The 14,289-nt window shown below is 34.5% G+C and overlaps 1 protein-coding gene across 1 annotated transcript; it reads left to right on the forward strand.

Moving 5' to 3' along the window:
• Window positions 1–2,556: 2,556 nt before the first annotated feature.
• LOC131067886 (replication protein A 70 kDa DNA-binding subunit A-like) lies at window positions 2,557–3,531 on the forward strand. Its single transcript, XM_058003053.2, has one exon. The coding sequence runs from the start codon at window positions 2,557–2,559 to the stop codon at window positions 3,529–3,531; it is 975 nt and encodes a 324-aa protein (XP_057859036.2).
• The last annotated feature ends 10,758 nt before the right edge of the window (window positions 3,532–14,289 follow it).

Consider the following 14,289-nt stretch of genomic DNA (forward strand, 5'->3'; position numbering starts at 1 on the left):
GGGTATGAATAAACCTTAATGGATGAACTTTATCTTGTGATCCATATTTTGTCTTGCTGAAAGAAATTATCCTTGTTTAAGAATTTTCTCGTTATTAAGACAATCGGCTTATTGGATTAATTTGTGTAAGTTAAGTTAAATGTGGAATTAAGTAATCACGTTGGGAAACTCTTTAGGTGATAGTTGATGTCTTCCGCTATGTAATTTGTACTTTGATATCTTATTGTATCTTTATGTTGTGTCTTTTCTTTTTTTTTTAAATTTGTTGCACTCCATTCGTGTGTTTTAGCTTTATCCCTTCGGGGTTTCCTGGCGGGGCATTACAAAGAAACCCAATAAAAGAGTCACAAGCAGAACAAAACCTAAATCAATGGCTATATGCAACGTTATGTGAAAATTTGCACAGCCAAATATTGCCAACAACAACAAAACAAATTAGATTTTACGGTTGCAAGCGGACATAAAGAACGTCAACATTCATGCACAACCTTCGAGATGAAATCATTAAAGATAGCGAAATAGAATCTTAAACTATTGATACCGGTTAAAACTTGAATCAATGAATATCTTCAAACTGCAACACCCAACTAAAACCCTTTTAACCTACAATAGAATGCACACAAATCGAAAGGATTATACATCTCGCATAGGAAAACATCAAACACAATGTTGCTTCACAAGATGTTTGCTCAGAGTCAGATAAATGAGCTAACTGACTTTGTGCACATGAAGGCTTTTAATCTCCAAGATAAATAACCACTAACAAATGTTCCATATTTAGAATTTTAATATATTGCAATTGATGTCTATAATTCTGATTTTGTGACCACCTTATTACTTAACATAGTTAGGTTCTTTACTTTACTTACCCTTTAAACTGTAAAACTGAATACTTACCTTGCAGAGTCAAAGCATTCATGGCCATATATATATATATATATATATATATATATATTCTTGTATGTTCACATTTTTTAGTAATGCATTTCCATTCTGTCATTCCAATAGAAAGCAACCACATTAATACAATGAAATTTCAACAATGGATAGGAGATTGAAAGAAACAGAGGACATCAACAATGTCATTGAAAGCATGTTGCAAGAAAGCAACAAGTTAAAGAGCAACCTCAGAAAGATAATTGACCACTACAAACACAAATCACCAAATCAAACAACAGTGAACCTCTCTACATCTTGTAGTGTTGTAACAACCATACATACTATTGAATTAGCACCTTTACCAATACCAAGTACTGAACAATTACGTGATCCAACGGTTATTTTCACATTGGGAGACAGAATATTTAAATGGACTGATAACGATCTTGGATGGGTTGCTTGGGTTGATCCTGTGTTGTTGCAATTATTCAATCTTTGAAAAGTTACATTCATATTTTGATTAACATTTGAAACAAACAGAACCATCCCATACTTTCAAAGATCTTTGATGAGATGAACTCATATTTTGTTAATATGCTCTCAAATATGTAAATCATAATGTCATACTTTATGTTTTTTAAGCTTATCAACATATGACCAATTATCATTTTCAATGCATGTTTCAATCACATTATGATCAATTTATTATCATTTCAAACAAAAAATAAACTATAACAACGTTACTCTATGCTCAGTTAATTTTGTTGTGCTTGTGCATATATACCTTTGATAAGCTTACATCATGTTGTGATTGTATTCTGATATAAGAACTACAATTCATCATGCTTATAATTTACTTTTAATTGTCATAAGGTATATATGCACAATGGCATCTTCAGCAGCCACCTCTGAATCGATAGAGCACTCCACAATTGATAATTTGGTAAGCTAAATCATCAAAGCTTTTCAAAATAGAAAGTTTTTATGCTCTTTTTTTGGACAGTTCATCTCTCTTTTCCATACCATCTTTTTCATTACCACATGCACCCTTTTTTCATAGCATAGTGCAAAAGTAGATACATACTCTATAGATAACATAACTTGATTAGATAGTTTACTAACATAAGCTTTACATTAAGTAAGCAAATATATGACCTGCTTCACGTTCAAATTAAATCCTCTATATTCATATTATTTTTTGTAGGCAAAAACCCAAGAGTATGTCCCTACCCCTTTTGCAATTCAATCTATCAATGTTGGGGATGACCTTCCTTCAACATTGCTTCAAGTTTTGTCATTTCAGAAAATGCAGAACAACACAGATGATACTGACAGACATAAATTAGTGTTATATGATAGCACATACATGCAGTTGTTAATCTTGCCTTCTAAATATGTTGCTCTGATAGATTCAGATATTCTAAAAATAGGCACCATATTCCAGTTAATGACTTATACACGCCGATACATATGGAACATAAGGTAGGAAATCAACTATGATTATTAAGTACAATATGTTTCTTCTTTTTTAATTTTGTTTATGTATAATTAACAGTAATTTAAAAAGAAGTCTTTTGTTTTCACGGGACTATTGTAATACTTAGTCTGGAAGTGAAACAAAGTGATTGCTCATTCTTTGGTAAACCAGTATACCTGTTCAAAGAACAACAACCAGAAATGATGTCTAAGGATAGGCCATCAACATCTAAACGATCTCTTCAGTTTACCACTGAATTGCCATCCCCACAAACAACAACTTCTAAAAATATAAGCCCTATCATAACTTTGAATCCATACCAAAATAAATGGACAATCAAAGGCAGAGTTACTCATAAACGCCCTATTAAAGCATATAGCATAGCCACAAAAAATGGCCATGTGTTTAGCTTTGACATTATTGACAATGAGGGTTGTGAAATTAGAATTACATGTTTTGATCAGATAGCTCAGTTACACTCTAACTATGTGGACATAGGTTCACATTATCTTATTTCAAAGGAATCCATTAAGGAGGCAAATGCATCCATATTGAAACACTGCAGCAATGAAGAACAAGAAGATCAACAACGTCCTCTTTTTGCGCCCATTAATGAATTGTTTCATCTATCAAATAACACGTTGGTTGACATAATTGGCCTTTTTCTATATGCTGGAGATATCATTCCAATACATAGGAAAGACAACAGTAAAACACACAAACGTGTTGTGAAAATTAATGATCTATCTTATTCAACAATTGACATCAACCTATGGGGTCCAATGGTAGAACAAAAAGACCTACAATTGAAAGATATGTTGAGCAATGATAGTGTTGTTATCCTTGCTTTGCGTAATGCTCGTGTTGGCTATTTCAATGGCAAGCTTATAAACATTACATCTGCAACCACATTACATATCAACCCAACTTTTCCAGAAGTAGAGCCTCTAACATTAAGAGGAAAGGACCCTTTACTTGTTGTAGCCTTTGTTAAAGAAACTATCCACATAGATGGAAAATATACTAGAATGACTATTTCTTCAATCCGTGAGCGAATGAGTATCAAACCAGAAACAATTCAGATGACTTTGCTAGTTGTTCTGCGCTTTGTAAATGTAACTGACCAAATTTTCTATTACACAGCTTGTCCACTATTAGTCAATGGAAGGCTTTGAAAAACAAAATGTACACAGCAAGTTGATGATTCTTGCTTCTACTCTAGATGTCAAATGACTATGCAAGACTGTAATTATAGTTACCTCTTGCCACTAAAGTTACAAGATGCCATAGGTACTCTATGGGCCACTGCATTTGATGAGGGTAGCATTCACTTGCTACACAAAACTGCAAAACAGCTTTGTGCACTACAAAATGATGCAACAACAATAGAGACACCTTGCTCAGTGATTAAGAGACTACTATCACATTACTATTCCTTCACATTGTTGGTTTCCACTGAGACATATAATTCATAATCAAAGATGAAAGTTACAGTCAATAAAGTCTCTCCTGTTGATTTCAAAGCTGAGTCGCATGCACTACTTGCAGAAATTGGTCGCCTAAGTACACAGACTTAGAGTTATAATGCATCTTTTCTGATTATTAAACATTCACTTTACAATACAATTATAACATTAGCTAATTTGCATATTTAATTGTTTTACATATACAAACAATTACGTTTTACGAACACAAGGCTGCTTCTATAATTATCTATATGTGCATTTCTTACATCTAGCTCTTATCTGTTTGAAAGTTTTTCCTCCTAACATAAGTTATTTACACTCATACTCATTACTTTTAAATGTGTTGAACTCTATGTTATTGCATAAAATTTATACATATATACAAATATATCATTGTTGTTTTTTGTCTAATATCTATTTGTATAACTATACAACACCAGAATTATTCATACTTATGGAATTCTGCAGATACACAACTATACTTGTATATGTACATAACTATATATAAGTATTCATAGTTATATTTTTTTTGTTATATACATTTGTAGTTATATATGTGCATATGTTCATATACAAAACATTGAATTTTTAAATTCTATGTATATATACATGTGTATATGTATACATACATCTGTATGTATCAAAAATTACTATATATGTGCATACCTATATTAGAATCATGCTTTTAAAAACAACAACCAACTAAGAACAACAACGGATTATACATCTATACACTGATATGTGTGTGTGTGTGTGTGTACTATAATTATTCATAGTCTTAGTTTTTTTTGATATATACATATGTAGTTATATATGTGCATATGTTTGTATATAGCACTTCAAATATTTAATTCATATGTATATATACATGTGTATATGTATACATACATGTGTATGTATCAGAAATTACTATATCTATGCATACCTATATTACAATGCTACTTTTGAAAAACCAAGTTGCTAACAGCAACAAGTATACGCAGAACAACACTACAAAGTAAATTTATGACTTTCCAGAACCCATACATTTCAAGTAAAGTCATTTACAGGTATATAAATATCTGTAAATATAAGTTGAGTGAACAAAAGCAACCAAACAATAGAATAGATCACTACACATACGAATAAACATCACAAAACCACTTTACATACACGACAAATCCTCTAAAATCACACAACCATAGATGAAGCAATTTTCAAATTTCATACATTCTTGATACATACTTCAAAGTTAACTACCTTAAATTATGAAAATCCTGACATACCTCTACTCTCTTTGAAATATGATATCTATCCAGCCTTGCCCTTAAGAAATTGATGCTATCAAATTGAAGAGAAGCTAGACCAATAGAACTTACTATGCAAAGAACAGAGCCGATATCTCCAAGAAACGACAACTGAGACGTCACAAACCTTGCAATAACTCACAAAAGTTATTAGAAATAGAAAACAATGATCTTAAGCAAATTAATCTCAATCAAACATTTTCTACTGCTCCTGAACTTGTTGTGAAGACTGCTTCATTTCAAAATACATTGTCTAATTTCCGCAAAAAGATTGATATGTTGGAGGTCACGCAGCCATGTTTTGTTTGTAAAGAAATGTATATGGGCATGACTATTAAAAAAGTCAGTCACGTACTTATGTGCATGAGATGTTACGGTGAAAAAGGCCTCCACCACTTCTCATTATCAAACAATATGGACCCAGGTGAGCAACCTTCTATTTTAAAGTCTCTCTCTCAAGTAGAAGAAATGCTCATATCAAGAATTGCCCCTGTTTTACAAGTAACACATGCAAAGGGAGGCCAATACAAATATTTTGGCCATACAATAAACTTCCCACAAGATATTTCTGAAATTGCAACAACATTACCTCGCCATATTAAGCAATTAGAAATTCTAATTGTCCGTAGAACCAATTTGCAAGGATTAAGTTATGACTGTTATGTCAATAGATTTCATGTCATGAATGCATTGGCTTACAAAATGAAACATGATCAATACTACAAGGATGTATTCATTGATCCAGATGCAGTGCATCTATTGCCAAACCAAACCACTGACATAACAGAGCTACTGCATTCAGTCGATTCCCTACAAGAAGATGTTGTTCAAGATACTTCCACTTTGTTGAATATAAACAGTGAAGAACAAATCGGGGAGAATACTTCCTCATTTATCCCACAATTACCATCATCAATACCAGAACTTGATGCGATCAAAAACATCCTCCATCTAGATGACAGCAACAACAACGTTGTTCCTTGGCCACAAATTAGTGCATCGCCTATCAATGAGTACAATACCAAGGGCCTCCTTTCCATGGCATTCCCAACACTTTTCCCTTCTGGAATAGCTTTACCACTACAACAAAGAACAAGGCAAGTACATTTACATGAATATGCTTTGCACCTGATCAAATATTATGATCAAAGATTTGGGCAACATGTTCTCTTTAGATATTATATCTACAACCTTATGATGAGACATCGATCCCAACAATCAGCTGTTGTGTTCATCAAGACTAATCTACAAGATACTCTACCACACAATCTTCATGGCCTAAAGGAATACTTAAAAAAGACACCCACAAGTGAATTACCAAATCATATGATGCGATATGCAGCCTCATTGTGTGGTACACGAGCATTTTGGAGCAAGTCCTGCCATGACCTTACATCAATGATAGAACAGTTAGGTGCACCTACACTATTCTTCACCTTAAGCTCGGCCGATACAAAATAGCCAGACTTGCATAAGTTATTGCCAAAAACAAAGTCAGCTACTATACCCAACAACAGAAGACAATTTACTAAAAATTTAGTCAATAATCCCCACATTACAACTTTATACTTGCACTTAAGATTTCAAATCTTTCGTGATGAAGTCATTGTCAAAGAACTGAAAACCATTGACCACTGGTACAGATATGAATGGCAACATCGAGGTTCTACACATATACATGGCTTTCTTTGGTTGCCAGAAGCACCAAATGTTGATAACCTTGATTGGTCAGACCATGCAAGTATCCAATCAGTTAAACACTTCTTTGACCAGTACATCACAACATGGAATCCACGTCCTGAAGAAGCTCGCTTGAATAGGCAATATATGCCTCCAATTTCAAATCCATGTCTTGTAGATACAGAGATCATATCCAGGTCCGGTCCTTGCACTGATTATGCTGAGTTAGTCAATGTCGTTCAGTGACATACAAAGTGTTCAGAGTATACCTGCTTGAGGAAAAAAAATGCAACCCTTCAATGCAAGTACAAAGCTCCTTGGCCTGAACAACACGAATCCTCATTGATATTAGATCACAACAATAACCCATCATACAAACCAGCAAGGAATGATAATCATATGAATGTACACAACCCAAAAATGCTCGCTATATGGAGGGCTGATGTTGACTATCAGCCTGTCTGCTCCAAAAAAGAAGTTCTACAATATATCTCAAAGTACGCATCCAAAACTGAACAAAAGTCAAAAAGTTATACTAATATCTTGAAAAGCATAGTTAAAACAACCAATTAAGATGATACAATTCTCTTAGCATACCAAAGACTTCTCATGAGCATTGTTGCTGATAGGGACATTAGCGCGCAAGAAACTTGTCACATGCTACTTAAACTCCCATTGATGTCTTGCACACGTCAATTTGTAACACTCAATGTTGGTAAAAGAATCTTCCAATGCATAGCTAATTGTGATGAAGAATCTCAAACCTCAATATCTTACATCTCAAACTACATGAAACGGCCATCAGAATTAGCAAACCTGACTCTGCTTCATTCAGCCCAGTAATATACATACTCTGAGCAACGCAAATCATCTAAATGGATGAAAAGAAAGCTACTCGCAATTGTAAATGTCTACCCGCAACACAAATCTTTACCTTTAGAAGAGGACAGCAGTTTTGAAAGTTTATGTTGGAGTGAATTGCTTCTTTATAAACTATTTCAAATCATACCTCTACATATAAGGAACTCAGCTGAAGAAATTATCATAAATTGGAAAGATCTTCAAAGTACAGATTACATACGATGGCATGTAAATAGTTTTGAAGAACACATTACCACTGAAAATGGTGAAGAGCTACAGCCAGAAGACATTCGACAATCAACTCATGAAGATCTGTATGAATGGGAGTTCTTGTCATAAATGGGAGCATCAAACAACTTTGACGTTGTTGCTCTTCAAATGCTTGGCAGACGTGATTTTGATCTATAATTTGATTGGACTGCTTGTATACCTGACGAACCACTACATTCAAAAGCATCTCACTTTATATTAACAGAGAAAAGCCAAGCACCCCACAATCTTGCCAACCTGCATTTAAATGCACCTACTAACTATGAGCTTGCCAGAAACCAAATTATTGCACTTGATATGATTAAATCTCATGCTGAACAGAACCTACATTCTTCACCATTACGATTAATCATTCAAGGCACAACATGCACTGGAAATTCATTTCTTATTGACTGCATATGCACATAGTTAAATTCAAATTCAGATCATGCACAATACCCTTTGCTTGTACTAGCACCAACAGGTGTCTCTACATATAATATCCAAGCAACCACAATCCATGCTGCCCTCCATATACCCATTCAAGAATACAAACCATTAACAGGCCATTCCCTATTAATGTTTCAAGAGAAATGCAAACACTTACGTTACATATTAATAGATGAAATGAGCTTTGTTGGCCCTCAATTACTCATTAAGATTGATAAAAGATTGCGAGAAGCTTTTCCTAGCAGGCAACATGAATCATTTGCAAGTATCTCAGTCATTTTGGTTGGTGATCTTGCATAGCTTCCCCCAGTTATGGATAGCCATTATACGCATCTCACTTGATGGCACTGGCTCTATGGCACACATTCAATACTGTTGTAACCTTGGATATTCCATTTCATCAACAAGGCACAAGTTCTTCACAGATAAGTTTCCATGAAATATTGTTTAATATCCGCAACTCAACACCATTACAAACAGACTGGGAATCCCTTCAATTGCGGTCAACCCATGCTTTGACACTTGAACAAAATAATCACTTCAGCCAACAGAAGCATTTATTTGCAACAAATGCAGCTTCAAGTGCACACAACATAAAGATGTTAACACAATTGCACTCACCCATTGCACGTGCAACAACAATCATTGCCCATCAAAGAGATAAGCAGGCACACCAAGAAGAACAACTAGCATTTGAAATTCTTCTTTCTATAGACCAAGAAATTATGCTTATTGCAAATTTATGGATAGAAGTTGGCCTTGTAAATGGTGCTTTAGGTCAAATCAAACAAATTGTCTACGATGCAGCTTCCAAACCACCTAATTTGCCAAAATATGTGGTTGTTCTTTTCAAACATTATACTGGGCCTTCATGGGATCCACAAAATCCAAAACATGTCCCAATTCCACCAATTACTAGAGCAAACCGCACACAAATTCCACTAGCAATGACATGGGGCATTACTATTCACAAGTCACAGGGGCTGACATTAGACTTTGCCACAATTGACATCGGCAAAATAGAGAAACAAGGCCTAACATTCACAACACTTTCAAGAGTAAAAGCAATTGAACACCTACGTATACAACCAGCCTTCACCTACCAAAGATACTCACGATTGAAAGGTGCAACATCAACAGTACTACAAAAGGCTAAGGAAGCCCGCTTGCTTCAGCTTTTGAACAGAACAAAATAAACATACCTATAGAACAAATACAATCAGGTGTGCAAATCACATCTTCATTATGTTTTCATGTATTGTATATCTTCTATTCAATGTATCAACACAAAACAATATTTCTACTTTTCAGGATCAACAACACAACTAATGTCTATGCAAGTGAAGACGCCTTTTACATGTGCCAATTCTATAACAAAAGGTACACACCTAACACCCTCTTCCTATTCAAATATTTTGTAACTTTCAACAAATTTTTCCCCTCCTATTTTCCACAATTAGTTTCTCATACATTCTTATTTATCGCAGGTTCCAATACACTTTCAGTCTGCAAGGCACCTATTCACTTTAACACATATAATGGTTTCTGATGGTAAGTGTTATACTATTTATCATTACCTACCTTTTCTCATTGACATTCCTTTACACCTTAAAGTTATTTTGATTGAATAATTGAGCTTTCAGTAAACAATAACATCATATGAATACAACAATTAAAAATTTTACCCACTTGTTCAATGCGTTTGATATTCACTAATGTTGTTCTAATACAAGATTCTTACTTTGTTTATCTTCAGTCTGCAAGACACCTCTTCCATTTCACAGCTATTATAGTTTGTGAAGATTAGCTTTCAAAAAGAACAACATCCAATACACCAAGCTCATTAATTTGAAGGTATGTAACACTCTTCAAATTTTCTCTACTCTACTTCTAGGTTTCTTGCTTTGTTTATGTTCTTTAACCGTTTGTAGATTATACTATTTATCATTACCTACCTTTTCTCATTAACAATCCTTTACACCTTCAAGTTCTTTTGATTAAATAATTGAGATTTCAATAAAGAATAGCATCATATGAATATAACAATTACAAATATTAGCCACTTGTTCAATACATTTTATTTTAAATAATGATGTACTAATACAAGGTTCTTACTTTGTTTATGTTCTTTAACTATTTCTGGATGTGACCACTTTCACTCTGCAAGTTCAATAATTTCAAGGTATGAAACAGTCTTCAAATTTTTTGTACTGTGCTTCCGGGTTTCTTGTTTTGTTTATGTTCTTTAACTGTTTGTACATTTGACCAATTTCAGTTTGCAAGGCACGTGTTCACTTTTACACGTATAATGATTTCTGATGGTATTTGCTCACTGTATCTCTCTTTACAATTGATAAGTATTATACTATTTATCATTACCTACCTTTTCTCATTAACATTCATTTAGACCTTCAAGTTATTTTGATTGAATAATTGAACATTCACTAAAGAATAGCATCAAATGCAGCAAGGTCGTTACTTTAACGATATGTAAACCTTCTTGTATTATGCTTTCTCAAGGTTTTCAATTTGTACCTATTAACTGCCTTCTCTCTTTAACACCCCTTCACACTTTCAGGTTCTCTTCACTGAACAATTCAGCTTGCCATAAAGAACAACAGGCAATACACCAAACTCATTACTATCAAGGTATGTAAATATTTTCAGAATACAAAATACTGTTAGGTAGATAACTATATCATAGCCACTTGGGAAAATTAACTTGCTTTCACATCTTAAACCAAATTTAATTATTATTTTCAAAACGTTATCTGCAAAAAACCTCTCTCACAACAAACAAATACTGACATGAACCATACATGACATTCCAATTCTGCAATTACACATCCATAAGGTATTATATTACTAAAAAGTGTTGACTTTCAAATTTTCATGACTTTCAAAGTATTTAACTTCACCAAACTTACATGATATCCAAATCTAACTTATATAAATGAAACATTGATGCAAGTCTTTCATCGTATAGATCACATGGAATTCAACAAAAGGCTATATAACATGTTGCTCTTACCAGCATGGGGGGTGGAGGGTGGATAACAACAATACTCTGGGTCCAACAAAAAAAACTGGTTGGGAATATTATAGCCTACAAAAAAAAGTTGTTAAACAATATTCATAACATTTTCTTCAAGTACATCATGCTGCATACACCAGCATGGGGGATGGTGGGTGGAAAATTTTCAACTTTGGGAACAACCATTGGTTGGGTTATGTACAATTAACTTTTTGACATTAATAGAATTTGGTTATTTACTTATACAATACAATTTACTTCTCAATATAACAAATCTAATACATCTACTAACATTTTCCCTTAACAATCAGACCTATCGGCCTCCTGTTGCAGGCACTCCCCCTGCAACTGATAGTTATTTGTATATCACATCTGTGGTCTAGAATATAAGTCTTTAAACTTTTCAATCAATGAGTGTAATTTAAATTTTTTCATGAATAATTTTATAATAAATGTAATGGATATTTATTCAAATTAAATTTTTATTTTAATAAAAATAGTTTTATATATAAAATATAAATTAAAAAATTAAAATTATTTTATTATAATAAAAATTATTTTATTATAATAAAAATTATATATACATTCTAAAATAAAATTTATTAGTATTATTTACATTAATAATTTTAATAGTAAGTTAACACAATTAAATTATTTCATTGAGGTTTGAGTTGTAAGTTTATATTATATATAAAATTAGGTCTATTTTTATATTTTATTTTTTAAATTATAATTATTTAGATTATATTATCATTATCATTATCATTATAATTATATAATTCTTTAATTAAATTAAAACTTGAGTTATAATTAATTAGAATATGTTTAATTAATTTACATTAGATTTAATTTTTCAAATTAGAATTTAAAATAAAATTAAATAATTCATGTTTTAGTACACAATTACTTAATTTTAATATTGCAATACATAAACATAATATAATTCTTGCTTGAAAACTTAAAATGATTATAAAATATTTGAAAAAAAAATTAATCAATTATATTATGATCGTGATTCTTTTTTTTTTTTTTATCAATAACAGGTTTAAGTTTTATATTGCTTGAAAGGAAAGTATACATGCCTTCAACTGCTCAGCAACATTCCACAAAATGGGGTTTCACCCCTACAATAACAAAAAGAACCTAAGACAAAAACCACACCTACAAAGCCTACCATTCTAGATACATTCCTTACAACAAGGAAACCCCACCCAAAAAACTGACGACCTACAGGAAACCAACCTACTGGAACCAGCCAAGGGCTTCCTCCCTAGAGAAATTGGGAATGGCCTGACTGGGTCCTGCCTCGGGCAGCTCCATCTAGACACCTGTCGTGGTTCCCGATCATCCGCCTCGCAGCTCACTGTGATCCACCACCTTTGCACTCTTCTGCGGGATTTGGTGACACACCAACAACCGCCCATCTTCACCAATCGGAGCCTGCGACTTCACCGGGGTTTGCTTGCCACGCAATTTCGCTCTCTCCACCAGTCCCAACTTCCGCACAAAGTCCATAATTTCCTGCCACCCATTCCTTGCATCCTCCATCTAGAATTCCACCAAGCGAGAAGCCGACCACACCACCAGAGGCTGCACTGCTTCATTCCCCCCGCCTAAGCGCTTCAATGACCCTAGCTCCATTCTCAGACCCATTCCAATCTCTGCGCATGCCACCACCTCCGCCGGGCCACCCGACCATTTTGGTCTCAGTACTAGGGATGCCACCTGCAACACCTCCTCCTTTGAACCTCCCACCATCAGAGCCAGAGCCACGAACAGGGACAAAACATCCAAATTTGTTTGCGGGTGACAGTCAGTGTCCAGGAATTCTTCCCCAAACATCAGGTGAACAACCCTCCAGAAATCTTCCTCATCCACCCTAAAAACATTCATCAAGTGGTTGCTTGAGATTGTGCCTCGAAATGCAAGCATTTGGCCTTCTGTAAGCAACAAAAAATTGGCTTCCATCCTTCCCCTATCTCGCAGCCAAAACACAAGACTCACAAGAGCCACTACAGTCCTCTACACAATGCCAAAAAAGAAAACAAGGGCCTAAATAAACAATCTGCAGCCACCCCAAACATTAATTTCATCGCACACACCACCTCATATCATGCATCATCAGCAAACCAAAAAACCATACACTAACATCATTGCACCTGTGTCGCCATTACGCAACTTGCTGCTAGTGCGATGAACACAAACCACGTGAGCCATCCCCACCCCTCCATCATGCATATCTAAAATAGATCACACAAATCTCAACACCACGTCTTGGGTTCCCCTTTAAAACTCAAAGCACCTTCATCCAAAATCTAAGGGACCCAAATCCCTTAAGTCTTCCAAGAAATTAAAATGATTAGCCAAGGAACCATTTGCACCTACGTTTCGAAAGCCTATCAACCTTAGCATTCGATTCCCTTAGAACATGTGATACCTTAAAATCCTCAAACCCATTTAGAAGGTTATTCATACTTCTAATATGTTTATCCAGGTGCCAAGCCTCCACCCTACCCCTAGCAATGCCATTCACCACTATCTGTGAGTCCCCTTCAAGATGAAGTTTTTTCACCTCTAATTTTTTTTGCCAAAAGAATTGCTTCAATTGCCGCCTGACACTCAGCTTCATTGTTAGAACCATCCACCAATCTCTTTTCTCCAAGAGCAAGAACACTACCATTCTAATCACAAGCTATGACCCCTGCACCAGAGATCTCGGGATTCCCCATTGATGCCGCATCAAAGTTGATCTTGGTCCATCCCCTGTCTAGCAGAATCCGCACATGACTTTTATCACCCACCCTAGGAGGATAAGCCCTCATAAGCTCATTAGCAGGCCTAAATTTGATCAAAGGCCAACCCACCAGGATACCAGCATCAAACTGAGTGAAAGGGGTCTTTGCCAAA

The sequence above is a fragment of the Cryptomeria japonica genome, chromosome 6 (assembly GCF_030272615.1).
Source record: "Cryptomeria japonica chromosome 6, Sugi_1.0, whole genome shotgun sequence".
In the NCBI taxonomy this organism is placed as follows: Eukaryota; Viridiplantae; Streptophyta; class Pinopsida; order Cupressales; family Cupressaceae; genus Cryptomeria; species Cryptomeria japonica.